The following is a 25913-nucleotide window of genomic DNA, read 5'->3' as shown; positions in this document are numbered from 1 at the left end:
AGATTGCGCCAGGCAGCAGGGGACTGGGAGGTGGGAAGTTAAACAAACAGGGAAATAGGTGTCTGAACAGTGTCTTGTTGCTTTCCTATGCACTGTTTACCTTGCACGGTGAGGTATGCTGAGCTTTCCGTGGCACCCTTCTGGTTGGTGGCTTTGCACTGATAGACACCTTCATCCTCCTCTGTGACTCTTTCAATAAACAGTGTGCTGTTTCCCGGTCCTAAAATAAGTCCTGAGGAGTGAGAGATGTTTAGATTAGTGGACCTGAATGACAAACAAAACAACTTCTTCAACTCAAGTGTCTTCCTATCCATTTGAGTTTGGAGGAGGAAATCTGAGCTCTGATTAACCAGTGGCAGCCCTGCTTATTTGTTCTCCTGCTGTCCAGGCTTTCTGCTAGCACTTTCCTCACCAAGGAAAGTTGTGATCCCAGCTATGGAGATGTGGATGTCCCACGGGGTAGGCAGAAGTGAGGGGGAGCTGCCATTCCCTACTTTAAAGATGTAGGTATCAAAAATAGCATATTTAATACTAACAACTACATTCACTCCCAGCATGGGGCTTTTTCTAAGCCCCATGCAATTCAACATACCTTGACATTCATAACACCCTGCAAAGTGGTATTGTCTTTTTCACACATGATGAAACTGAGATTCCCTAAGGTCAAGTAACTTGTCCAATATCATGCATTTAATTGAAAGCACATTTGTGGCCTATGGGTCAAAGGAAATCATGTTTCATTTGTCATGTAGCCTGGTGAGGTTGCATAGCATAGTGGCAAAGAGTTTGGGCTGGGTTTGAATCCATGCCTTACCACTATAGCCTTTTTCACTTCAGGCAAGTTACTTAACCTTCCTAAAGTTTTAGTTTCCTCAACCTTAAGGTAAAAATGAAAGCAGTTTCTTCTTAATAAATGTAAAAATGAATGGCACAACATGTCATATGGTAAAAGCAAGTATTAAGTACCACAGAGCATGGTGTGATGGAAGGAATACTAGGAATGCACAGGCACCTGAAAGGCTTCAAGACACAGAAAATATACAGAAAGTATTTAATGAATGAGTATGAGTAAATGTAGCACAACATATACAATCAAATGCAAGGGCTGAGAAAGGGAGGGAGATCAAAAAGAATGGAAGTAATTAGGAAAGGCTGCATGGAGGAGGTGGACCTTGGGCCGAGGTGAAGGAAGAAAAGAAGGCCTGAGAAAAGGCATGATGTTGAAATGAATATGCACTGAGGGCATGTTCTTGATTAGTAATAAAATGGGTTTGACCAGAGTATAGGCTATATTTTGTTAACTAGTTTCTATTTGATTACAAAAGATAGACTCAAAGTATAAATTTTGAGAAATGTTTAAAAGCATAAAAATGTAAAAGAAAATTAAAAAGTAAAAAGATCAAGCGGCTATAATTTTACCTCCTCTCAGATGTTGTTCCTTTAGTATTTTTAAGTGCACTTCTTTTGTTCATTCTTAAAACAAATATTTTTGAGCTCCTACTATGAACTAGACCTATAATAAACAGGCAAATAAAAATTCTTGCCTACAAAGGGCTTAAATTCTAGTTTTGGAGAATTACAAATAAATAATGTAATTTCAGGTAGCAACAAAGTATATGAAGAAAATAAACCAAATAAAGAGGATCATGGGATAAGAAGGGTGAGGAGGCTATTTCATTTTATTTATTTATTTTTAGTTATGGGGATGGAACCCAGGATATCATGCATGCTAAACACATACTCTACCACTGAGCTCCAACCTGAGCTGCAGGGAAGGCTATTTTATATTGGGTGTTCAGAGAAGACTCTCGAAGAAGGTGATATTTGAGTAGAGACCTGCAAGATAGGAAGGAACGAGCCATCCGAAAAGTTGGAAAATGGTTTTTTAGGCACAGGGAGCAGCAAATTTATAGTCCCTGAGGCAGGATAGAGTTTGTTTGTGAAATGTGAAAAAGACCACTGTAGCTAGCACAAAGTAAGGCAGCAGAAGAGATGAAAAACTAGGATGGGGGATGTAGCTCACATGCAGATCACTTGCCTAGCATGTGCAAGGCCTGGTTTCCACCTCTGAAGAGGGGGAAAAATAAAGAAGAGATGAAAACAAGAACTAGGCAGAGCCCAGATCCTTCATGACCCTGTAGGCCATGGTAAAGACTTAGGATTTCATTCTAAGTGCAGTGAAAAGCCACTGGAAGCATGTAAGTCTGTATGGGGATGAGATGGAAAATATGATGGCTATTGAATTTGTCCAGTAAAAGACATGATAGATGAGTGGCATTAATTACATGTATGTATAATTTTCATAATTTTAAATAACAGTACAATTAACATCCTTAGGTATAAGGTTTTTGTTGTTGTTGTTTTTGTTGTTGCTATTTCTAATTATTTCCTTAGGATACAGAATTGTAGGTCAAAAACATAATGCACATAATCAAATTGTCTTCCAAAAAGATTATACAAGTCAGCACTTCTACCAGCATTGGGTAAGAGACTGTTTTATCATTCTGCCAATATTGAGCAGTATTATATGAAAAAATAAAAAACACAAAACTTGGCTGATTTGATACGTAAAAATGATTTTGTAAAAATTTGCATTCTCCGAATATTCTCTCAAATGTATGTTAACCATTTCTATTTCCAAAGCACCTACTTTGAGTAGTGACTGGAAAAGGTGAGTTTTAAGGAGAGCTTTGAAATCTTGGTTGGGGAGTCCTTTTGATTCTCGGTTAAAAGAAGAAGGAGTCAAGAAGGGACTGACATAATGGAAGGGAAATGACATAATGGAAGTGATGTTTAGGGAAGTTTAGTCTAGAAGGAGAATGCAGGATGGATTGGAATGAGGAAAGAGTGGCATCTGGAAGTCTGGTTCACCAGTTGTAATTCACTCAGGGAATGATGAGGCCCCAACGTGGATGTTGGGAAATGAAGTGGAGAGGAAGAAATGGAAATAGACACTTGGTAGAAACAACCTGCAGGAACAGATTCTTTATTGGATACAGGAATAAAAAGAGGTGAATCCAAGATGTTTTGAATGTTTTTAAGCCCAGATAATAGGAAAAAATGAGAGCTCTTCACTATAGCTCTGGCTAAGTCATTGACATTCTTTGGAGCTGTTTTCCCCATCTATAAAATGAGAACAATACCTGCTCTGCCTATTTCATGGCATTATTATGAGGATCATTTGAAATAGTTTAAGTGAAAAATTTGAAGCTTTGAAAAGTGTAGGGTATTGTGTAAGTGGCAATAATAGAAAATAAAAGTATGGCTTGAGAATACATGATGGGGGTCATTGGGCATTTATGATAGCAGCTATCTTGCTACCTACCATCATCTCCTTTGCAGGATATCTGAAACATCAGTCCTTTTTCTCTTGCTCAAATCCAAATTTAAAGCTAACAACATGAAAATAAAGTCAAAGGATTTGAATTTTACCCAAGTAGATTTGTAATTATGGAAGGTGATAAGGCAGTAATGGGATGCTAATGAGCTAATATTGTGTCTGGCACAGATTCCTCTTTGCATCACATTGAGGAGAGGAGCTAGGGTGGGAGGATGTTCAGAATCGAGAGCAAAGCTTTTCCTTCTGATTTGCCTTCACATTATGCTCTTAACTAATGGCACAAAAACACTGATGCGTCACCATCATATGGGCCACCTAGAACTCTACCTCGTCAGGCCCTTCCTCACTCCCTACTCTTTTTAATTCTCTTTCACACCAATGAACAATAACTATTCTTATTATCTTCTGCCCACACATAATTTCACAGTTGTTTCTAATTTCTATATTGCCTAAACCTATTGATCCTTGCTTTGAATGAAATAATCCTTATGATAGAGGCTCTGTTCCATTGAAGAGTGAATTTTTTAATAAGGATTCTATTTATGACTTAATTTTAATTCTTGTGTAGTAATTACTTTCAAAACTTAAAAGGTATAGAGATATTGCAACCCATGCACCCATCATTAAGACTATCAGATGTCAACATTTTCCATATTTTATTTAGACCCCTTACTTCCCTCACATAAAATAAAATTTATACTTTTTTTTTTTTTTTTGGTGGTGCTGGGGATTGAACCCAGGGCCCTGTACATGCTAGGCAAATACTCTACTAACTGAGCTATATCCCCAGCCCAAATTTATACTTTTATCTTTTCCTTTACCTTCTTTCCAGAAGGTATCATTGTATTGAAATTGGTACATATCATTCTCATGCATGTTTTTATACTTTTCATGAATTGTATTTATGTACACTATATAATACTATTTTGTGTTTAAAAATTCTAAATGGATGCATACAGTATGCATCCTTTTTCAACTTGTGTTTTTTCTATTCATCAGTGTTTTAATTTTTATCCTTGTTGATACATGTAGATAGAGTTCATTTTTTAAAATTAATATGTAATATTCCATTGTATAAAAAGGCCACAGGTTTTAAAAATCCACTCCTTTCCTGTGGGATAGTTGTAGATTGTATTTTATTTTTTTACAAAGAAGGCTGCAATGAATATCTCACACAGTATTGTGTACGTTGTGCTGATTCATAGGGCATACCCATTTTCAATTATTACCAATTGTCTTTCAAAATGAATCAGTTTATATCTGAACCACCAATAAGCAAGAGCTTGCCATTCCCCGTATACTTATCAATACTTGGTATTATACTTTTTAAGTAATGGCAAAATGATGAGCGAGAAATGGTATGTTTCTGTGGTTTTAATGTACATTTCCTTGATTACTGGTTAGGTGGAACATTTTATTTTTTTTTTAGAGAGAGAGAGAGAGAAGAGGAGAGAGAGAGAGAGAGAGAGAGAGAGAGAGAGTTTTTTAATATTTATTTTTTAGTTTTCGGCGGACACAACATCTTTGTTTGTATGTGGTGCCGAGGATTGAACCCGGGCCGCACGCATGCCAGGCAAGTGCGCTACCGCTTGAGCCACATCCCCAGCCCCTCTTCTTTTCCTATGGAGTTTTGGTACCAGCTTCATCAGATACCACATCTCCATATACTAGTGGTTTTGTTTCTAGGTTCCCTATTTGTTCAATGACCTGTTTATCTATACCTGTACCACATAGTTTATGATTACTTGATAATACATATTGATATCTGGTATAGTCTGATGTATTTTTCAAAATGGGCTGATTTTTCTTGGCTCTTTATTTTTTAATATTTCAGGTTTACCTTATCAAATTCTATAAAAAGCAGTGTTGGGATGTTGTTTGAAATTGTACTGAATTTATTAATAATTTGGGGAAAATTGTCACATTTACTTGTAGGTTGAAGCATGTGACATTGCCAGTATTTTGACCCCCCAAAATGGCAATATGGTTCCACCCAATAACAAATATTCCTATCTAGGAATAGCAAGGATTTTGAGTTATTTAGGTCTTTTATGTCATTTAATAGTTTAATGATTTTTTAAGTTACATTTTTTTGAGATATGTTGTAAGTTTTGTTGTTATGCAGAATGGTATTGGGTTCTTTGAGGGATTGCTCTGTCTGAATTTTCTTTTTTAGTTGGGTGTGAGTCATTAGAAGTAACAGGTAGAACTCACTTATAAACATGATCTTTACTTTGTCTTGCTGAGGTGGTGAATTGTATGCCTGGCTGCTTCTAGAGAGTTTGCTTAAGTCATTTCCATGTGCTTGTTTATGTATTTCCATGGCTTCAGAGGGTGAATACAGATTTCTTCAACCACTAAAATCATAATAATTCCTGTGCAAACTCAGTATTTATTTCTCTTTACTCTAAGAAGCTGTATCTGATTGGATCAGCAGGGCATAGAGCAAGACTTGCAAATGTAGATGCCTTCAGGGATCAGCTATATAACATAAATGAGTTGGGAATGAAATCATGGGTCTGTGGGGATGGGAGGGGTTGCCTATGGAGCATAGAGGGCCTATCTTCCATCTGAAAGTGGAAACCTCATCTTAGCTCCTGCCAGATGGGAATTTGAGTCTAGGCATGTCTTCTGATTTTTAAAGAGAAGACAAAAATATGAATTTTTTTTATGTTAAAGCTCATGATTTTTAAATGAAATATTAACCAAATTCACTTATTTAAATTTACTGAGTCAATAAAATATTGATGCCAGATAGATTAGATACAACTTTGATTTAGAGAATGTACATAGGGACGAGCTTTTATATTTTTGTTAAGGACCTTCATCATCTGGCCTCTGCCTGTCTTCCAAGCCTCAGTGCCTATTACCTCTCTAAATGGATCCTTGATATGATCATGCTGATCAATTTGCAGTTCATGATAAGCCTCAGTGACTTTATATCCTGTTAAGGGTCAAGTTACTTGTCCTTTAATATTTAAGGTTTAGCTACTTTGGAAAGCATCTTTTGGTTTTCTTGGACCCCTTTTCTGTTACTCTTATATTACTTTGTATATGCCCCTACTCTGGCACTTATCATTTTATAATCAAATTGCTGACTTTCTTATCTGCCTGCTCCACAGTGTACTCTTGGAGAAGCCTTCTTATGTAATCTTCAGTGTCTAGCTAACCTTCATTAACTAAGGAAACAACCAAATGAATCCAGACAGTAGAAAATCAAGTATAGGGGTTGGAGGATGAGAGTAAGTTTTGTGATCTTTGCTTAAAATTATGAAGCTATGCTAGGCATTGAGTCTTACGCCTTAAGTAGGAGTATTTACTGATGACTCGCAGTGTTTCTGTTTTCTTAGAATTTGTCAAATTGTATGTCAGTTAATTTTGACATCTTAAGGTTCAAAATGCCCCCAGTTCCTAGAGCTTAGAAATGCAACCTCTGGTGATTTCACAGGTTTCATTAGCCTCAAAGAGATAATACTTTACAGAGGGTTGTTTTTCTTGAATACCAATAAGGTATTCTGATGAGAAGACTCAGTGTAAGTACTTAACTGACATATTGTGTTAGTTGCTAGTGGTATTGTGGATCAGTTTGTGAACACATTGGACTACACATTTATCCATGGGTTGTGGTCTAAATTTTTAATATGTCCAACTCTTTTAGTATTTTCAAGGGACTTTGTAAATAATTTATTTTTTTCTTATTATACTTTAAGGTGAAAGTCATTGACAATAAAGTCTTGACTATCAACCACATCTATAAATTGTAAAACACACAGAGAGAGGTGTGTGTGCATATACTTCTGACTCAATAAATTCTTACGGTATGTTCAGATTTGCCATACCATATCTATAAGGATGGATTTGTCTATACTGCAAAATATAACCACTCACCTACAGTGGCTATTTTGTGCATGATATTTAAAATTGTACTGACTTTATTAATAGTATTTCTAATGACCATTATAAGACAGAGAAATACTTATGCAATGCAAAGAGGTTAAAATCAAGAAAATATATTTTCTAAATAGCTAAGTAAATTTTAGGAATACATACCATTAAAACAATGTGTATTGGTGTCAAAGGACTTCCAAGGTATTTTTAATGATACAAGCAAGTCACATAGTATCCTCTTAAATTCAGATTTCATCTCAAGAGATGCTGGCTTTCCCATAGGATGACACTGCCACTCAGTATAATTTATTATTTTATTTTAATCTTCATCCTAGTAATTATTGTATGATTGTATACTATATGCTTATAATTTTGTTTAAGTTTATTACTTGTATTTTTATGAGAATGTAAATTCAAGGTTCCTGCATTGTTCCAGCACTTAGTTTATGCCTGTTATGTGATTTTGCTAAAAGATGGTGTGTATCTTAGATAGCATATGAATTTTCTTTCTTTAGCCATGCAATCTTCAGTATAAGGTGGAATTTGTAGATTGGAGATTGAGCCCCCTTCTACTCTAAGAGCCCAGTCAGTGCTCTTAGTTTTGGGGTTAGTGTCTTTAGACAAATTAGAAGTCCCTGGGATAACTCCTGAGAGAGTACACCTCCCCACCTGCAGATCCCTGTATCTCTTTATTTCTCTTCTCTATTTTCTTTGTCCCCCATTTTTTCCCCTCTACTGTTGACCTCTGAAGCATTGACTGCTCTTCAGACCAGATGAGCTGCTGACAATGGCTGTGCTCAAAGTATGGTCCCATGTGTTCTAAGAGGTCATAGAAAGAATTGAAGGAAGAAGTCAATTCACTGTCAAAAAGAAGCAGCTTTGGGGGTTGAGGGTGTTGGTGATAGATCATGGGCTTAGCATGTATAAGACCCTGAGTTCCAACCCTACTAGCACTGCAAAGAAAGGAGGGGAAAAAAAGAGAGAGAATATAGGATTTCCATTTTGGGTTATGAAATAGTTCTGAAACTACATTACATAGTAACGGTTGTGCATCATTGTGAATGTACATAGTGTCATTGAATTGTACACTTTAAAATGGTAAAATTTATGTTATATGTATTTTGCCACAATTAGGAAGAAAAAAAAAGGAAAGTCTTTCTAAAATGATGACCATGCTGGGTGTGGTGGTGTACACCTGTAATCCTGGTGACTTCAGTGGCTGAGGAAGGAAGATTGCAAATTTGAGGTTAGCCTCAGCAACTTAGTGAGGACCTAAGCAACTTAGTGAGACCCTGTCTGAAAATTAAATTTTTAAAAAAGGTATGGAGATGTGCTATTGGTAAAGGACCCTGGGTTAAATCCCCAGTATCATATAAATAAATACTAAATAAAATAAAAATTAAAATAAAATGATGTCCACATTGGCAAAGTTCCTTCCTATTTCTTACATTCTGAATTTTCATTTGCAAATTGAAGAGAACTTAATACCTACCTCCAACCAAACTAAAACAACTAGCTCATATGCATATGTTTGTGTTGTCCAAAATGTGATCCCTCAGGTCGTACTTACTGTGGCCAGCAGCTTTCAGAAGGCTTTTATGGGCTGAATAGGAATGAGGATGTTATGCTGTGAAATGCAGCCAGGAAATTTACTTTGGATAAAGCATTAGGGTATGGTATGATATATGATGCTGCGTATGTATGTACATCTATATGTGTGAGACCTATATAAGCTGAAACTTGTCAACAAAAAATGTATTTGGGAGCCAAGATTGATTCTATATAAATGGCTTCTATTGATTTCCAATTCAAAATGGGACTTTACTTATGGGTTACTTTACTTTTCTAGATGTAAACTATTGAACTCTACAGCTGTACTTTTCAGTTTCATTGAACTAGCCAAATATTAAGATGTAATTGCAGAATTGTGGGAATTATATAAAGTAACATTTTTGTTTTTTTGTTATGTTGTGACTGGTTAAAGTCAGGGTTCCTCTTTTGACTGAGGTCAGGGTTGTAGCTCTGAACTTCGGCAATGCCAACAGATTTTATTTTCTGTGCAGTTACCCAGCTCCACTCTTTTATTGCCACTCCTTTCTCTTTACCATCTAAAAGGAAGTTTATTCTTGGAAAAGAACCAAGCCTTGATTCTGCACTGGTCCAGCGTGTTCTTCATATTTTATTGTTGTCAGAAGTACAAATAAAATTTAAGAATGTGTTTTGAGGTCTCAGCCTAAGAAAAGAGCTGTTTCACTTTTCACTGTTGAAACTTGGGCTGCTTCTTGGTCTGGATAAGATCCCTCTGACTTTGATGTCACGTATTGAAGAGAAAGGACTAGTAAGAATAGCAGCTTAGCCAGTCCCACCAGCCTTAGTGGAGATGGTAAGAGCCACAGGCCACCTTCACATGCATTGCCCTATGCATACCTGGGAATCCTGAACAGCCTTCTTTTCTGCTATAATAGTTCTTCATTCATTGTGCATCATAGAGTAGATTGCATGATAAAAAAAAGGTGCTTACTACTCAAGTTTTACAAATGATAATTGAACTTTCTAAATTGCATTATTACTATGAAATCAAGCAAAACTATCAATTCTTAATAGCCGGGAGGTGAAGATGGTCAGTTTTATCATCCCTGGGCATTATTAACATTCTCATTAGTATCCTCATCTCTCTCTCCTTTCCTTAAGATATTTCCTGGATCTGTTCAAATCACTTTACCACCCAGAGATGATTCTGTTCTCTCTTTATGTGTGATAATGAGTATGGTGCTTACAAATACAGATAAATGGTGTCAGGGATAGGGTGGTGACAGGAAAAATGTCCCTTTCAGGTCAGTAGATAAATACTTAGTCCTGGTAACCAGGAAAATTCCATTTAAGGTATATTAATCACTGGGTTAGAGTGGTCCTCTCCTGCTCCAGCCTCAGTCTATTGAAGACACAGTTTATTCTTTCTCAATTCTGTTCCAATACTAGTGCTTTTACCTTCAAAGTCTAAAAATATTTCACTCTTATAGAAATTTAAATAAGAGTTCGATGACAATTTTTGGTACAGGCAGGCTTTACCATAAAGATCTCAGGTCAGTATTTCCTTATATTCTCTTATGTATTTTTGAAAGAGGGAGAGTTTGTTACTTCAGCATTTTAATGAATTTCAGAAACTCCATTTTCTCTGCACAATCATATGTGAGATCATTTGTACTTGTATCAGTGTAAACCTACATAGGACTGCTGCGTTTTGTGAGCTTTGCAAGCATATCCTTATCCTTACTCCTTAAAGTGCCACTACAAAGTGGGTTGCCACCAGCCCCTCTCTTGGGGCACGCACTCAGCCATGTCACTTGTTAGGACCTCAGTGAAAAAATCTGGGAAGGATATGAGGTAGAAAGATGACTTTTGATTATTTTAAAGGAGCTGCCAGTCCCTCAAGCAGGTGACTGGAGAGATAGTAAAAAGACTCAGGGTCTCAGTTTCTTTAAGGTGACTTCATATCATTGTCCCAAGTCTGAGTGCAAACCTTAACCATTTCTAGCCCAATAGAATTTTTTTTCTTTTTCTTTTTTTAAGAGTAGGGTGTATTTATTTATTTGTTGGTGCTGGAGATGGAACTCAGGGCCTTGTGCATGCTACGCAAGTGCTGTACTACTGAGCTTCATACCCAGCAGAAATGAATGCTTCCTAAAGGAGCTCTGGGGTGTGGTAACCCTTGGGAACCAAACCAAACTCAGACCTGTCAGATAGAATTGATCTCCAAGGTGGGACCTGTGTGGTTCTTTCTGGATATTGGTTCCTTTACACTGCTGCATTTTCTCTCCGATTGCTGCCTTGTATTACACTCACACTAGCTTTTATTTCCCCCTGTCAAGGTAAATATGTCTCCTATCACCTTCATCTGTCAACATTTTTGTACCCTATTAGTCCCTCCTAATGGTTCCTAGTAGCTTCTTTACCCAGTTCTAGTTTGGAGACTCTTGCTTTTATTACCTGTCCCAAATTCTCTTTTATTTCTTATCTTTCCTCTATTCTATATATTTAACTAAGAATTAGTAAGAACCTATTGTATGCTCAGTATTAAGGTAGCAAAATTAAAATACAAAGGTGTTTTGTTTTTGATTATCTAATGTAGTAAAGATTTTTTAAATTAAATTTATTTTTAAATTGGTACATAGAAAATTGTACATATTGAAAATTACACATTTTCCATGTGGCATTTTGATACATGTATACATTGTGTAATGTTTAAATAAAGTTAAACAAGTCTGTCTCCTCAAACATCATTTCTTGAATGAATTTTTTTTTTTTTTTTGTGGTTGTGGAGATTGAACCCCAGAACTTTGTTTGTGCTAGGCAAATACTTTACCATGGAGCTACATTCCCACCCTCCAAACATTTATCATTTCTTCATGATGAAAACTTTCTATATATTTTCTTCTAGCTTTTTGAAGTGTGGTTCCATTATTATTTTCTGTAGTTAATCTATTGTGCAGCAAGCACACCAGAATTTTTTTTACTACTAACTGTAATTTAGTACCTGTTGATCAACCTGTCCTCATCTCTCATATTAAAGATATTTTAATCCTGTGATTAAGTCATAGTACTTGTCCCCTTTATTCATCTTACTCCATTTTTTTAAAAAACTATTTGACATGATGATAATAAATAAGTCAGGACACACATGGTTGTTGCTTAAAGAAGCTGTATTTCATTGAAATGTATACATAAGTTAATTGTTTTGGATCTTTTTGTTACCCAAGTTTTTCACTGCTATATTTCTAGAGCCTAGCATGTGCCAGACATGAAGAAGCACCTTATAAATATTTATTGAATCAGTAAATAGATGAGTGTTGGGCTGATATGAAATGAATTCTAGACTTTTTAAAACTTAAAAGTAACATTTGGCTTCAAAATTGTTAACTCTGTACATGTGATGTCTGTTTTAAAAAATACTTTATTTTTTCAAATATGCTCTAGGGTGTTTAAAAATATTCTTTAAATAAACTACTGTCTTCCAGAGAATTCCATGTTTATGAGTAAGTAATGAGGAGATATTCATTGTTTTTAGGTCCTTTAAAACTAGTCCTCTTGTGATTAGTGTGAATTAATGCTTAGTTCCACATGCTCAGTGTTCAGAGTGAAACTCTTGACTTCAGAGTCAAACTCTCTGGATTGAATGTGGTGCCTTGCCCATTAATCCTGTCCTGAGCTAGTATTTCCTTCTTTAAGCTTTCTCAACCTTGAGTCTACAAAACAGGTGTAATCGTTCAGCACTTCTTATTAAATTAATATCAGTAAAATACTTAGAGCAGTGCTGGCAACTTAATTGGTGCTTGGTAAGAAAATTGATCTGTGGAATGCATTTAACAACAATACCTTCCTCATGGGATAGTTATGAAAAATAGTTTCATTATTTTTTTGATACGGGGGATTGAAGCCAGGGGTACTTTAACACTGAAGTATATCCCCAACCCGTTAACTTTTTTTTTTCTTGCTAAGTTTCTGAGGCTTGCCTCAAACTTGTGATTCTCCTGCCTTAACCTTCTGAGTTGCTGGGATTACAGGTATGTGGCCTCATTCCTGGCATAATTGTGAAAATTAAATGAGAGATTTCTAGCACACATACATAGTGCCTTGATGCCTAGTGAATGCTTCATAAATTTTTATGATTATTTCTTAGATATGTCTTCTTTACTATCTGTAATTTTTTTTTTAAAAATAAGCACACATAAAACCAGAGACCAACCAAGTGATACACTGAATGGCATAAATCAGAAGAGACTTGGACATTGGAAGAAAGGAAGAATCCCTGTCCTGTAATGTGAGAGAAGAATCCCTGGTGACAAGAATTAGAGTGGGGCAAGAAGAACTTAGAGGAAGGAGAGTTTTTCAAGCAGGAATCAAAATAGTCTGCAGTCCAGAGGGCTGAGGGAAACAGGAGAAAGGCCAGAGTAGGGATAAATGAGTGGCAGCCGGTGGTGGGCAATCAGTGGTAAAGTGAGGCTGGGGAGAGCCTGCTGTTGCCCCAGTTGGGCAGTAGCCAGCAGGATGTCCAGGGCTGCTTTTCTTCTCATTTGGATCTCCCTGGCAGAGGTGGCCTCTCCCAGCCCCTGTCTACATGCCTTCCTTTGCCTATACACTTTTGTTCCTGCATCCTTTTTGTTCTTGCTTGATGCCCTTTGGCCCAAGAATTTACTACTCAGCTTTCGTAACACTTTCTTGGGATTGCATTTCTTCTGGAGAATGGCTGTGTCCCACTGAAAGCTTTTTCCTGAAAGGAAATGAGCAGGGAGGAAAAAGCTCTGACTACCCTGAGGTCTTTCAGCAGGCCATTAGAGCGTGAGCTCTCGTGTGTGCCCTGCTTCCTCTTGCATATTTTCTTTGGAATGGGGACGAGTCATCATTTAACAAATAACTATGATAGTGGACCGGATCCTATCATGGATCCAAGGCCCCTAAGATTCTTTTGGTATAAAGATCCCTTTTGAGCTGCCAGGCTTCCTATAAAAGATGTATCCCAGGTTTCTACAGGATACACATCTTATTCTCTTTTTTGTTTGTTTAACTCACTCTGGCCTCAATGGCTGAGTGTATAATGAACTAGTTTTCAGGCTTTTTAGGCTCTGGGCTCAATGTTCTTTCCTTTTAGCTTTGGAACACTGATTAAGGATGATCACCTTGGTTACCTATAATTTGTTACCCATGGGTTTGTAAAAAGAAATAACCACAGAAGAGTTGGCATCTTTGAAGATAATTGTGTATATGGACATGGGGGTCGTAGTCATGGAGCATATTATGTTGGCTACTGCATTTGCTGACTCAAATGGCAATATTGTGTATGAAACTTTATAGGACCTATATACATGTAAAAGATTGTCTCCAAGAAATTAAGAAATTCATTTCCAAAAGGATATACTAGGTTTAAAGAGTAAATAAAGAGAAAAGAGATATAAAGCATAGTTGAATTTAATAAATGCTAAAAGCATAAAGAGTGATATTTATAAATATTTTACACAAGAATTTATAAGAGATCTGTTGCAGATATTCTTCAGGGGTAGATACCTTTCTTATATTTAGAGTTGTTTGATATTTGAGATAGATAACTTACTAACTCTTGATACCTTCCATGAATTCTGACAACTTGTGAGCCAATTTCTGTGTAAATGAGGTGGGTCTGAAGGTGGCATTTACTAAGCTATGACTATGGGCCAGGTTAGTTATGTTCACTCAGTTAAACCTCACCATATCCCTGTGCAGTCAACATTATCCTGATTTTATAAACAAGAAAATAGAAGCTCAGAGAGTAGGACAAGTGAGTTGTTCAAATTCTTACATGACTCATGAATGCTGGGCCTAAAACTCTGATCTCCCTAGTACATCATAATCCTTTTCTTTTTGTGTAACTGCCTGGACACATTCTCTTGCTAAATCTTTCCTCCATGCCCATAATGGTCCTGAGCTTTCAAATTTGATTTAACCCATATCCAAAGTATTAAACTGAACTTAGGTCAGTTTACTTTTTCAAAGATACACTCATCATCATGCATTAATATTATATAAAATGTATTTTGTGATCAAGCAAATTTGGGGAATACAGAATTAAAACCAATTTACCATGTTTCTTTACTGCAGGACTTCTTTGGGTTTTATATATACTAAATGGACTCTGAATCTCTAAAGAAGAATATTACACACATTCTTTTACAAGCTATTTATTGTTGATGTATTCACTCATCCTTTTATTGTAGTAGAAAGCCTCAATGGGTTCTTTTCCATGGAACTACCTATCTTGGTAGTGTGTCATTTTGGGTAAACCATTTTACCTCTTTAGCCAATTTTCGATTTGCCATATTGGACTAAAGGTCTCTTTGGCTTAAAAAATTCTGTGGTAGAGGCTCTATCCCAAATCCAGGCATTTGTCCAGACAAATAAACTTGCTAAGTATAGAATATGATTTTCTGAAAACCACTCATTAATTATTTGCCAAATACTATGCTAGATTCTGAAGATATAAAGATAAAAATAGGATAAATAAGATAGACTATTTCTCAGGAGGGGGAATACATATCAAAAGATGATTTAAAAATTAAGAGAGCAGAAGAAATAGATAATATAGACACATATGAAGTGATGATTATATATATGTTTTCAAAATCTCAAGAAAGAAGTTGAAGCATTCACAAGTAATAAAGACTTATGGAGGAGTTGCCTTCTCCTTGTGGAGTTGTGCAAGGCCTGGTAGAGGGAGAACAGCAAATCCGAGTCTTGGGACAGGTAGGCATCATACAAAGGGAAAGTACTCCAGGCAGAAGGGGCATAAGAACAAAAAAAAAGCACAGAGGGTTGAAGCAGCATAATGTGGGCAGTGATCTATAAAAGGCAGGGGAGGCTGAGCATGGACTTGCAGTAGGCAGGGCTATTTGTTGAGGGCTTTCTGTGTCAGATGCTTGAACTTTATCAGATGATGTGGTGGGGAGTGAGCAGAAGACCTAAGTAGAGAAGTGACATGGTCACAGATGCATTTTATAGAGCTGTGTAGAAAATAGAAAAGAGAGGGAGGGAGACAAGTTCAAGATGACTGCAGATGTTGAGGCCAGCTAATGAGCACCTGAACCAGTAGAATAATTGGACATCAGAGGAAGGGATGGATTTGAGAAACATTTAATATTTAGTAGGTACAAGCTGCTCAATCTGGTGATAGATTAGATGAGGAGGGCAAAGGTGAGGTAATCACCTTCTAGTTTGGATGAATAAGTGTATAATGTCAGCATTATAGGTGCTACCTTGTGGAGAAAAATTATGTGATGTGATTGGTTTGGGACCTGTGCAGTATAAGGCCCTTCTAAGATATTAGTCACTATCTAAAAATTTGGAGTTGTTATACAAACTCATCCTGTGCAAATGGAGGTTTCATTTGGAGTAGAGGACTCACATGTAAGGACCATTTAATGTTGCCACTTACTTGATTTAGGTTGTTGGAATATTACAACTAAATGGCAGTGTTATTTTATTTTATGTTATTGTATTTTGTGGTGCTGGGATCAAACCCAGGACCTTGCTGGTGCCAGGCAAGTGGCAACTTTAGTTTTAATATAAATGTAATTATTAATAAAAATATAAATAAGGTCAGTTAATCTTAACCATAGCATCATGAGGTTTGCAATAGATGGTGTTTGTACTTACTGGTTAAGCTCTAGTGGTCTTAAGAATATTTATTGTTGGAAAAAAAAGTCTAGAACAACTAATTTAGAAATTTTTTACCAGTATGAAAATAGCGTTCTTTTCTCAATGATTAAAATTGGTGTTGATGAATTTGAAAGATTATAAATCTACTTCTCTGAATTAGATGTTCAAAGCTGTGTAATACTTCACGCCAAGAAATTAACTCCTCACTTTCCTAGGTGAGGAGTTCAATGCACTGTAAAGCATTACAATTGATAGGATTTTTTATAGAGTTAGGAATATGGGCCCCATAAGAACAGGTCTAACTATTCCTCACCGGAAGCTGACACAAGTATGAGCCTAGTTTTTGCAGCTCTTTTAGTAAAGTAGTCCTAGATATAGGAGAAGCAGATGATAGGAAAGTGGGAGAAGAGTTGTGAGGAAGGACGAGAAATAAATGCAAGGAAAAACAAATCTCTTACCGGGTTCTTGTTGTATTTTGTGGTTGTTTTTAAACCAAGTGATCTGAGGCTCTGGGACACCGTGAGCTTGACAGTCTAAAGTGGTAGAGCTGCTGATGGCTACTGTGTGATCACTGAGGTTTCGCACAAGGTGTGGCGCTTCCTGATCTATTGAGGGAAGAAAGGGAGTTGTGATTATTTGTCAGTTTTACTTTTATCTTATATGCATATCAACATTTTAAATATACATAGAAATAGCAAAACTCAAGGTTTCATTTACATTTGGTCCCTTTTCTCTTCAGTAGTTAATCTACTGCTTCCTCTTTAGTAATAAATTGAATAAATTTAATAAATTGAAATGTGTAGAACACAATAAAATCAAGAACTAGATTCTGTATTTTTAAATTTTAATAGAAAAGTTTTTGCCTGGCCAACGGGTTGCCTTCTCTCCTCCCTGTTCCCTCCACCCTGCAGAGAAGAGTTTTTCTAAAATGCAAGGATCTTGTGTAGTTTTAGGAATACAGAAAAATGTGATTTTGCATATAGGCTTACAATAAATGTTCATATTAATGTATAGTGTTGGTAGACAAGCTAATATAATTTCATAGTCCTTTCCCACTTTTTTTTTTTTTTTTTTGCATGTTAGGCATGCACTCTACCACTGAGCCATACTCCCAGCCTTATGTATTTTTGTTGATGTTTGTGAGGGTATGTTTGTGTTACTCTGTAACCTAAATTTTAAGGCAGTAGACCAAACAGAATTCTTGAATTTTGAAAGCTTTATTGGTTGTTCCCTTCCTCCATTTCCTTCCCCAATGTAAGCAACCAAAAGATTAATTCAAGAGGCAGAGGCACAGATTTGTAGGTTTTGCACTATATAATAGTACAAATATTGTATTTTATATTATTTTCTCTTAAAACATACAAATATGATACAATACAATTTATTTTAATAAAATGCCAACCAATATAGTACAACAAAATGAATTTAATACATTAAGATGCAATACATTACAATATTAAAATCCCACTTAGGAACAGCAGTACCCCTAAGGCCCCCAATGAGTACAGTGTCTCTAATGAAGTAGTCAGTCCTGCTGATGTGTATACATTCTAGTTAGGTGGGTACTAGAGCGGTAGCTCAAGATTCCAAGGAAAAAGAACAAAAACAATCCTAATGTCTCTCCCACCCTCCCAAATTATCCCTTTCCACTCGTTGCAAATCCTGGAACAGAAATCAAAAGAGTTTTGGCATAACTTACACATTCTGCGTCACTGGTTTCAGTTATACAGTATGAACTTTCTCTGACCATTTTTGATTTCCTCATCTTAGTGTACTAACACTGTAAAAGCAGCTTAGGAGTAATTACAATGCTACAAAAGATGATACAGTGCAGTGGCTTTGATTCCACGTCCCTGTAGGATTCTGCCGACTCCCAAAACCTTTCTCTTTTTATTCCTGCAGGAAAACTCTCAGGATTAGCATTCGTTAAAGCCATTTAGAAATCCCAGGTTAAAAGTATATTATCATATGACTTTTATAGCATGTTGAAGTAGTATAACATGGCAGGGTTACTATCAGTTAAGAGAAACAGATTTCTCAATAAATTTTGATTTCCATAGCTTATCATTAGTCACTTTATATAAAATGAAATCTGAAGGCAAAAAAACCCCCAAAAAACAAAAAACAAAACAGTGTTGAAGGATGTACTCTGATTTATAAAACCTTCTTCAGACATAGTGTAGATTGAATGATAGCAATGGTCCTTTTTCCTCTTTCAGCATGTCTTTCCTATTCTTTTCCTAAATGTTGCAGAACCGTTGCAACATTTCTGTGTTTGCATTCTGGGCAATCTGTCAAACAGCTTTACTTAACTGAAAATGCAGCTTTGTATAAGGCCTTCAATTTATGATCCCTGCTTGCTCTTTACAAATTTGACATTTTTATGCAGCAAAGACCCCAGACATATCAATGAAACATGACAAGATAGTAAAGAATTGTATCATATTATTATTTAGTATCTTCTTTAGTGGCAAGACAACTTTGACATCTCATTTAAAATAACTCAGACCCAGTTCACTGAGTTATATATTCTTTAGAGCTTCCTCCTGCACATTTTCCAGTGTGTTAAAATATGCTAAAATAATCTGTCGTGCTCATAGGCCTTCTAAAAGGAAATGCAAATGCAAGGCTCACAACACCTAAATTATTTTCATAGATGTAATCATCAACACAGACAGATTTGGACTTCCCTGACAGATGTATTTGAAAACAATTCTTATATAGAAGAGAACATTTTATTTCAACATACATGTCTTAAAGAACCCCCAAAGGCCCTATTTATGACACAAACATAAGACAATAAAAGCAGCCAAAAAGCTGCAGAATTAACATGGAAATCTCAATTAAATACAAGGTTCATATAAACATTCTGAAACATACAGTGTTAGGATTTATTTCTGGAAAAAATGTTGCCCTGTGTTAAATGTCTCATTTTTTGGCTAGTTTCCAAATGACGACCCAACCCAGGAGTCATATTTTGTTAATTTCCTACTTTATATACTGTAATAATCTGATTTTACATTTTAAGAAAAGTACATTGAACCCATGTGTACTCTATGGAAATAGATACCTGCTTTCCAGAATTTAACAAAGTACAACTGGTCCTGTTAAACCGAGAAAATTGGAATTAACAGAATATTTCTGCTGGTTATCAGTAGCCAAAGATAGCTGCCTACCAGGTGGTGGTTCTTCTTTTCAGTGTTATGGTCCCAGAGATTTCCCAGGTCCTATAAATATATAATTTCTTTTCTCCATTTGGAATGGGGTCTAAGGAACCAGCCTCACACCCCTATTCCACCAATTATTCTTTCTTTCTCTTTTTCCCCTCTATTATCCTCACCTCATTTCATACCCTTAGGTGTAACAAAAAGCAAAATTCACCCAGTTAGTTTCTTTTCTAAAAAACAGTTGTCTGGAAGATTAATTACATAGTGAACAATTAATTAGTCTATGAAATTCTTTTTTTTCTCTCTTTTTTTGGAAAATTTAAAATCATCTCTTGGAATACTAACATCTTCCCCTCCCCACAAAAACCTGGAGTAAGGGGAAAGAAATGGTTGGCTTTGCATGTCCAATATATCATTTTTCATAAGTAATTCCTAAATTATTTCATTTGCTTTTTTAGCTTTCATAAAAACCAAGGCCCCCAAGTTCTGTTTGGCATTGTTTCCTGAAGGAACACACTGACTTATAATGAACAAAGAGACCAGGCCAAAGAGCCATAGGTAAAATTTCAAGATACAATTGATTATTCTTTCCTTTGGGCTGACAACTTCCAGGTTACTAATTGTTTTCAGAGCATTTGGGGCTCCATAAAACTGGTATTCTGGGGAAATGCTATTGTTTACTCTTTCACATTTGACAAAAGCAATTCCCACGTGAAAGACAAGTTTAGCCGTGGGACAGAGTCTGCTACCTAAAGGAGGAAACAGGCTGGTGAGTTCCCAAGCTTGAAAAGTTGTCATATTGTCACCTCCTATTGAACTGCCCAGCCACTGTTTCTCAGCCATGGCTATTTTGGTCATTATAGTTTTATTTTTTTTCCCTTGTAGTTCATGCAAGTCACAAATAATAATTAATCATAAATGAAAACAACAGAACAATGTATATTAAATTAATGAAAAATTCATTTTCCCCTAAAATGCAAGCTTAAAACAAGAGATAATAATCTGTCTTGATTTAAAAAAGAAATGGCATGTATTTTTAAATGACTGATTCTGCTTCTGTGGTTTTGCCATTTCTTAAGCCTCATAAAAATCCAATTAACATTTTGCATATGGGGAAAATGGGCTTTTTTAATGGATAGATTTTCAATTGACATTTAGAAGAATGCATTAAACCTCTGGTTACAGTAGCTTTTATTTCTTTAAATAAATATAAATTGATTGTGGACCACCTTTGAATGCCATCACCTCAACATGATAGAGTTCTTTAAAAGAATAAGAGGGAGACACAGATATTTAAAACGAAGGCTTGGTGCATTTTCAAGTTCTGCTAGTGGCTGTTTAGTCCAGTCTGGGGTAGTGACTAGTTGCTGGACTTGTTCCTGCAGTACTAACAGCATAATGAATATGACCTGGAAGTATGTGAGAGAGTGGGGGTGGTTGATTTAAGTGGACTTTCATAATAAACACTGTGCCAAGCTTTACTTTCTTTGAATTATACCAACATCTTGCATCCCCAGGGCCCATTTTAGAAACTCCAGTTTAAGATCAACGTGCTTAATGAAAGAAAAAACAAGAAGCATTTTCAAATAAATACGCATTACACCTTGCTTTCCAGGTGCTATTTACAAATCAAGAGCAGATGAAATAGTATAAAATAAAACCAGGAAGAAGTCCAACAGAGTCTCAAATTCAATGGTACTCATTTCTGAACTGGAAAATTAACTTATTCATGTCCATCTTTGGCAGAAACCAGCATTTGTTTAAGTTATTCAGTTTGTGCAGCTTCACAACTTAAAAATAAAAAGAGGTTGGCATCAAAGTGGAAGGAAAGGATCAGTCCCAAGTTGTTGTTTATCAGGCAGGAGAAGACAGCAAGAGCGAAAAACAGAGATTGCAGTGCAGGGATCCTCCAAATCCAAACGTGCACCAGGTCGGCCCCAGAGGGCAAAGCCCTCAGCCTGAACGGGGAGCCCCAAGCTGGCACCTGGGGGGCTCTCATAATTACTCCTATCATCTCCGAACTCATTTTGGGAGGAGCATCTCCTCTGAGCCTGAAAGTTAGCAACAGTGACAATAAATCAAGATGATATGAGACAACTGTTACTTTTTTAATGAGTCCTTTAATGTTTTACATTACTTTGTGTGGTACAATCATTCCTCGTGCTTTTAAATTTGGAGATCCGAGAGAAAACAGCCTTTTTGTTGCAGTGCTCACCTCTAATAATAACTTCTGTCTTCTGAAGGATTTCTTCCCCTGTGTATACGTTCCTGGCTCTGCAGGCATAGGTGCCCGAATCTTCCAGAGATACATTCTTGATGATAAGGTTAAGAGTAATAGAGTACTCTTTAGTGATGGCCATTTTTTGCTTGCTGATACTGTGATGCATTGTTCTGTTGTTTACTGTGCGCAACAAAATCCAAGTAATGTCTCTGTATAAGAATTTGTTAACTGTGCAAGACAGTTTCAGGTCCTCTCCTTCTGTAGGCATTTTTTCCAAGTTAACATGAAACCCATTTGGCACATCTATAAAATAAGAATGAAGAATTTCAGAAAAATTGTAGAAAAATCAGTGTCACCTAATGAGATAGTCATAGATCTTAAGAATTGTTCCTACACAAATTCTTTCAGCATTAGCATTAAAAAGGATGAGTATTTGTCTTTTTATTTTAGGGGAACTGGTTTAACAGAACAGGGAGACCAAGTAAGCTCATTCTGTAAGAAGTGAGATAGGAAAAGCAAATCAGGGACAGTTTATTAGGATGGCACTTTTTCCTTATTTGCCTGAAGTTGCTTTTCACAGTGGAATTTTTTTTCCAACTTGGTATGATAACCTTGTTTCCCACTTTTTAAATTATATACAGTCCTCCTACTGGTAAGTGGACACTTTTTGCTGGGGATGGAATCCCACTTGCAAGGCAAGTGCTTTCCCACTGAGCTATACCCTCAACCCGTAATTGGACATTTGAAGTGGGCAAAATAGTGTGAAGTAACATAAGAGCAATTTGCACTAAACCCAAAGATAGATGTATGGGCAAACTTGACCAAAATAGCTTACAAATAAGCATGGGAAGTTGTAGGTATTTGCCCTACCCTTTGCCGGTGACAAGCTGCTGATCCAGCAGTATCCTCACTCTTTGCTGGCACTGTGGACCAGAAGAAAGCCAGGCCCCCTTTATGGTGGTGGCCCTACTCAGACATAAAAGAGCAAAGATTTCTTCTGAAAATTCCAGGTTTCAAAAATGGAAAAGAACAATTTTAAAAAAAATCACTGGAAGAGTTGCCAAACTCCAAAGATGGCAAAAATAATTTAAAAAATTAAGATTTTGGGCTGGGGCTGTAGCTCAGTGGTAGAGCACCCTGTCTTGCATATGTGAGGCACTGGGTTCGATCCTCAGCACCACACAAAAATAAATAAAGATATTGTGTCCAACTACAACTAAGAAAATACTAAAATAAATAAATAAAAAAAAAAAAAAAAAAGATTTAGGGTTGGGGCTATACTCAGTGGTAAAGCACTTGTCTACCACCCATAAGGCCCTGGGTTCAATCCCCAGCAGCTCAAAAAAAAAAAAAGTCACATTTACTCTCAAAAACATTTTAAACATGTTCTGAAAGTGACTGTGTCACTAAAAGCCATTTCTTCTCCAGTGTCAATTCCTGGCTCACCTTCTTCTCTAAGTTACTTTAGTGATAATCTGTGTGTTCTCCTCAGCATTTCTACTAAGACCAGCATTTTGCTTTTAGGCTGTGAGTTCCTTATTGACATTATGGACCATATTACTGAGGATTTTAAAAAACTATTGGCTACTGGTCCTGAACTGACCTGCTCTCAAAACCCTCCCGTTACTTGTTACTAGTGGTGTATCTATATTTGAGCAAAGAATTTGGGCCAACATTTTACAAAGTGCTTTGAAGATGAAAAGCACTATGTTATGCTATTATTATTATTATCCTTTGCACACAAAGCTATAAAGAAACCTTTAAACCTTAAGGGGACAATAGTCCAAAATTAGATATCATATCAACTCTTTCCTAAATCTCACTTTGCTTGTTTTTCTGATTTTTCTGGGCTTTGGCTTTATTATAAAGTGTCACGTCTGAAGAAATGCCAAAGTATTCATTTGAAACCTGGGAATGGGGGATAACAGTGGCTTATGAAGTTGTCAGTGGCTGACAAGAGAGGAGATTAGTAGTGGTTTTCCTGCTCTAAAATGAAAATCTAAGAACGTGCCAGAAGATGCGGGAGCAGTTGACAGTCATTTTCAACTTAACAATAAGGTGTCAGAAATAGCTATTCTAATTCATCATCGTTTTACATTTTGGACATTTTCCAAGTATGAGGAGTAAAATATCAGCCATCAAAGTTACACGGATACTAGAGCAGAGGTACTTTGCACTGGTTGCAATCAGATCATCTCTTAAAAGATCACGGACTTTCCATTTATAAGGACTCATCCTGGTAGGTAAAACCCAAATGAGCCCAGTAACACCATTGAGATCATGTAGAGAGTTTCTATTTACTTTAGTGATTTGAAACTTCCTGTGGAAATAGCTCACAGGTTTCCTGATGGAAGATTTTGTTTATCTTTGCCAAGCACCACCAGGAATCTCAAAATAAAATGCATTTAGTGACATTGGGAAACCAGGGAGATAAGGCAGCCGCTGTTCCTGTTTCACCCTCAGTAACTGCTCACACACCCATAGTCATGCTGAGTGCCAGCAAAACTGCAAAAACACACACAGAGGAAAAGAAAAGCACCAAATCCATTTTGAGGTCTGTTTCTTGTATGAGTGACACAGTTACTAAAGTAATTTGGTTTAAGTCATCAGGCAGTCTTAGAGAGGATTATCTATTTCTCAATATAACCCCTTTGGTATTCTCTTTTGATCTATGGAAGATCATAAATAAAGTGTCCGAAACTGTTTAATGAACCCAGAGGGATTTTCCCCTTAATTCATGTTGATTTTTTTTAGCCTGAGTACAAAAACAGACCCAAGAAAGAATTGCCTTTTAACCCTCCAAGTGAAAACAAGAAATCTTCCCACACTTCAGTATCTTTTGCAGATTCAGTACACTCATAGTCATCACCAAATAATGCCCATCCATCTAACATAGGCACATCCATGGAGTCTTACAAGGTGTCATGGAGAAGAATCAACTCTTGCTCAGAAGAGACATTCTACCTAGGGTTAGGTGAATGAGTAATGTTCATTAAGGAGTACATTAGGGGATAGACATTTTGATTTGATTGGCTCAGATGTGGATTAAGTTCATGAAAGAGACAAATATAAGAAATTTAAAAGGATGAAGGAGATCTCATTTTTTAGAAATGTAGGTTTTTCTTTCATTGAAGAACAGGAATAATATTCTCTAAAAAGAAAGTGAATGGTTATTATAAAGTTTTGTTTATTTCAAGCAGATGCCATGTACAAATGTGTGCCAAAATTTGGAGTTGAAACAGTCAAGGATGCTAACGACCACAGTTAGCCAGTTTTCATCAATTTGGAAGGTAAAGTTATTACTGTATTTCAAGACAGGACCATAAGATTGAAAGGAGGATCAATAAAGATCCAAATCTAGATCTTTAAAGCATTAAATTTTTAGACGTCTTTTTCAAGATGCTCCTTTAAGGATTAACATTGAGCAAATAAACATTTTTTTTTCAGAAAAATAAACATGTTAAGTGTATTATTTCTAAGACTATTTTGCCTCCTCTCTAGTGAAAATATATCTTGTGACAAAGATAGGAAAGATAGTAAAATGACTCAGACATAACTTTTCTATGTTCATATATGAATATATGACTAGTGTAACTCCATGTCATATACAATGACAAGAATGGGAAGTTATACTATCATGTAGGTACGATATATCAAAATACATTCTACTGTTGTGTATAACTAAAAAGAACAAATAAAAAAAAAGAAGATGGTTAAAAATAAATGAAGAATGTAAGCAAATTAATCTACTATTACCAATTCAAACTAGAACTTCGTAGGACTGATAGTAAAGAATTATTTGGAGAAAGGATAGTCTAGGCAGTGGGTGGGAAGGGAGGCTGGATTGCCTAAACTCATGTTCAATTTTAAGATTAAAGCTCTTGAATTTCTAGAGCAAAAGTACTGAGAGCTTCTAGCAGGTATGTTTGAAGGAAGGGAGTGGGCCTTTCCCTTCCACTCTTAGCACATCTTCTTCTAGTGCTATGCTCAGGCTCCGGTAAGCAGGGTCTCTGTCCTGGGCCTTTTGATGGGTGTCTTCTGGTTGTACCCCTCCCTACATTGTGAAGAATCTGGTATTCTATACCCACCCAGAGCCCATGTTACTCCACGCCTA

The 25913-nt window shown here is 36.4% G+C and overlaps 1 protein-coding gene across 2 annotated transcripts in view; it reads right to left on the bottom strand.

Moving 5' to 3' along the window:
• Flt1 (fms related receptor tyrosine kinase 1) overlaps window positions 1-25913 on the bottom strand; it is a 173868-nt gene that overhangs the window by 53827 nt on the left and 94128 nt on the right. The window contains exons 13-15 of one of the 2 annotated variants that reach the window (XM_027928878.2): window positions 21794-22102; window positions 16870-17016; window positions 101-232 (exon numbers count right to left, since the gene is read on the bottom strand). In XM_027928878.2, the coding sequence (XP_027784679.2) occupies window positions 101-232; window positions 16870-17016; window positions 21794-22102 (588 nt within the window). Of the gene's footprint in view, window positions 1-100; window positions 233-16869; window positions 17017-21793; window positions 22103-25913 lie in introns of those variants that run through there. The other variant, XM_071611579.1, reaches the window with a different exon arrangement.

The sequence above is a fragment of the Marmota flaviventris genome, chromosome 4, assembly GCF_047511675.1.
Source record: "Marmota flaviventris isolate mMarFla1 chromosome 4, mMarFla1.hap1, whole genome shotgun sequence".
NCBI lineage: Eukaryota > Metazoa > Chordata > Mammalia > Rodentia > Sciuridae > Marmota > Marmota flaviventris.
The sequence above is the reverse complement of the archived record's forward strand: the minus strand, read 5'-3'. Positions and strand labels throughout refer to the sequence as shown.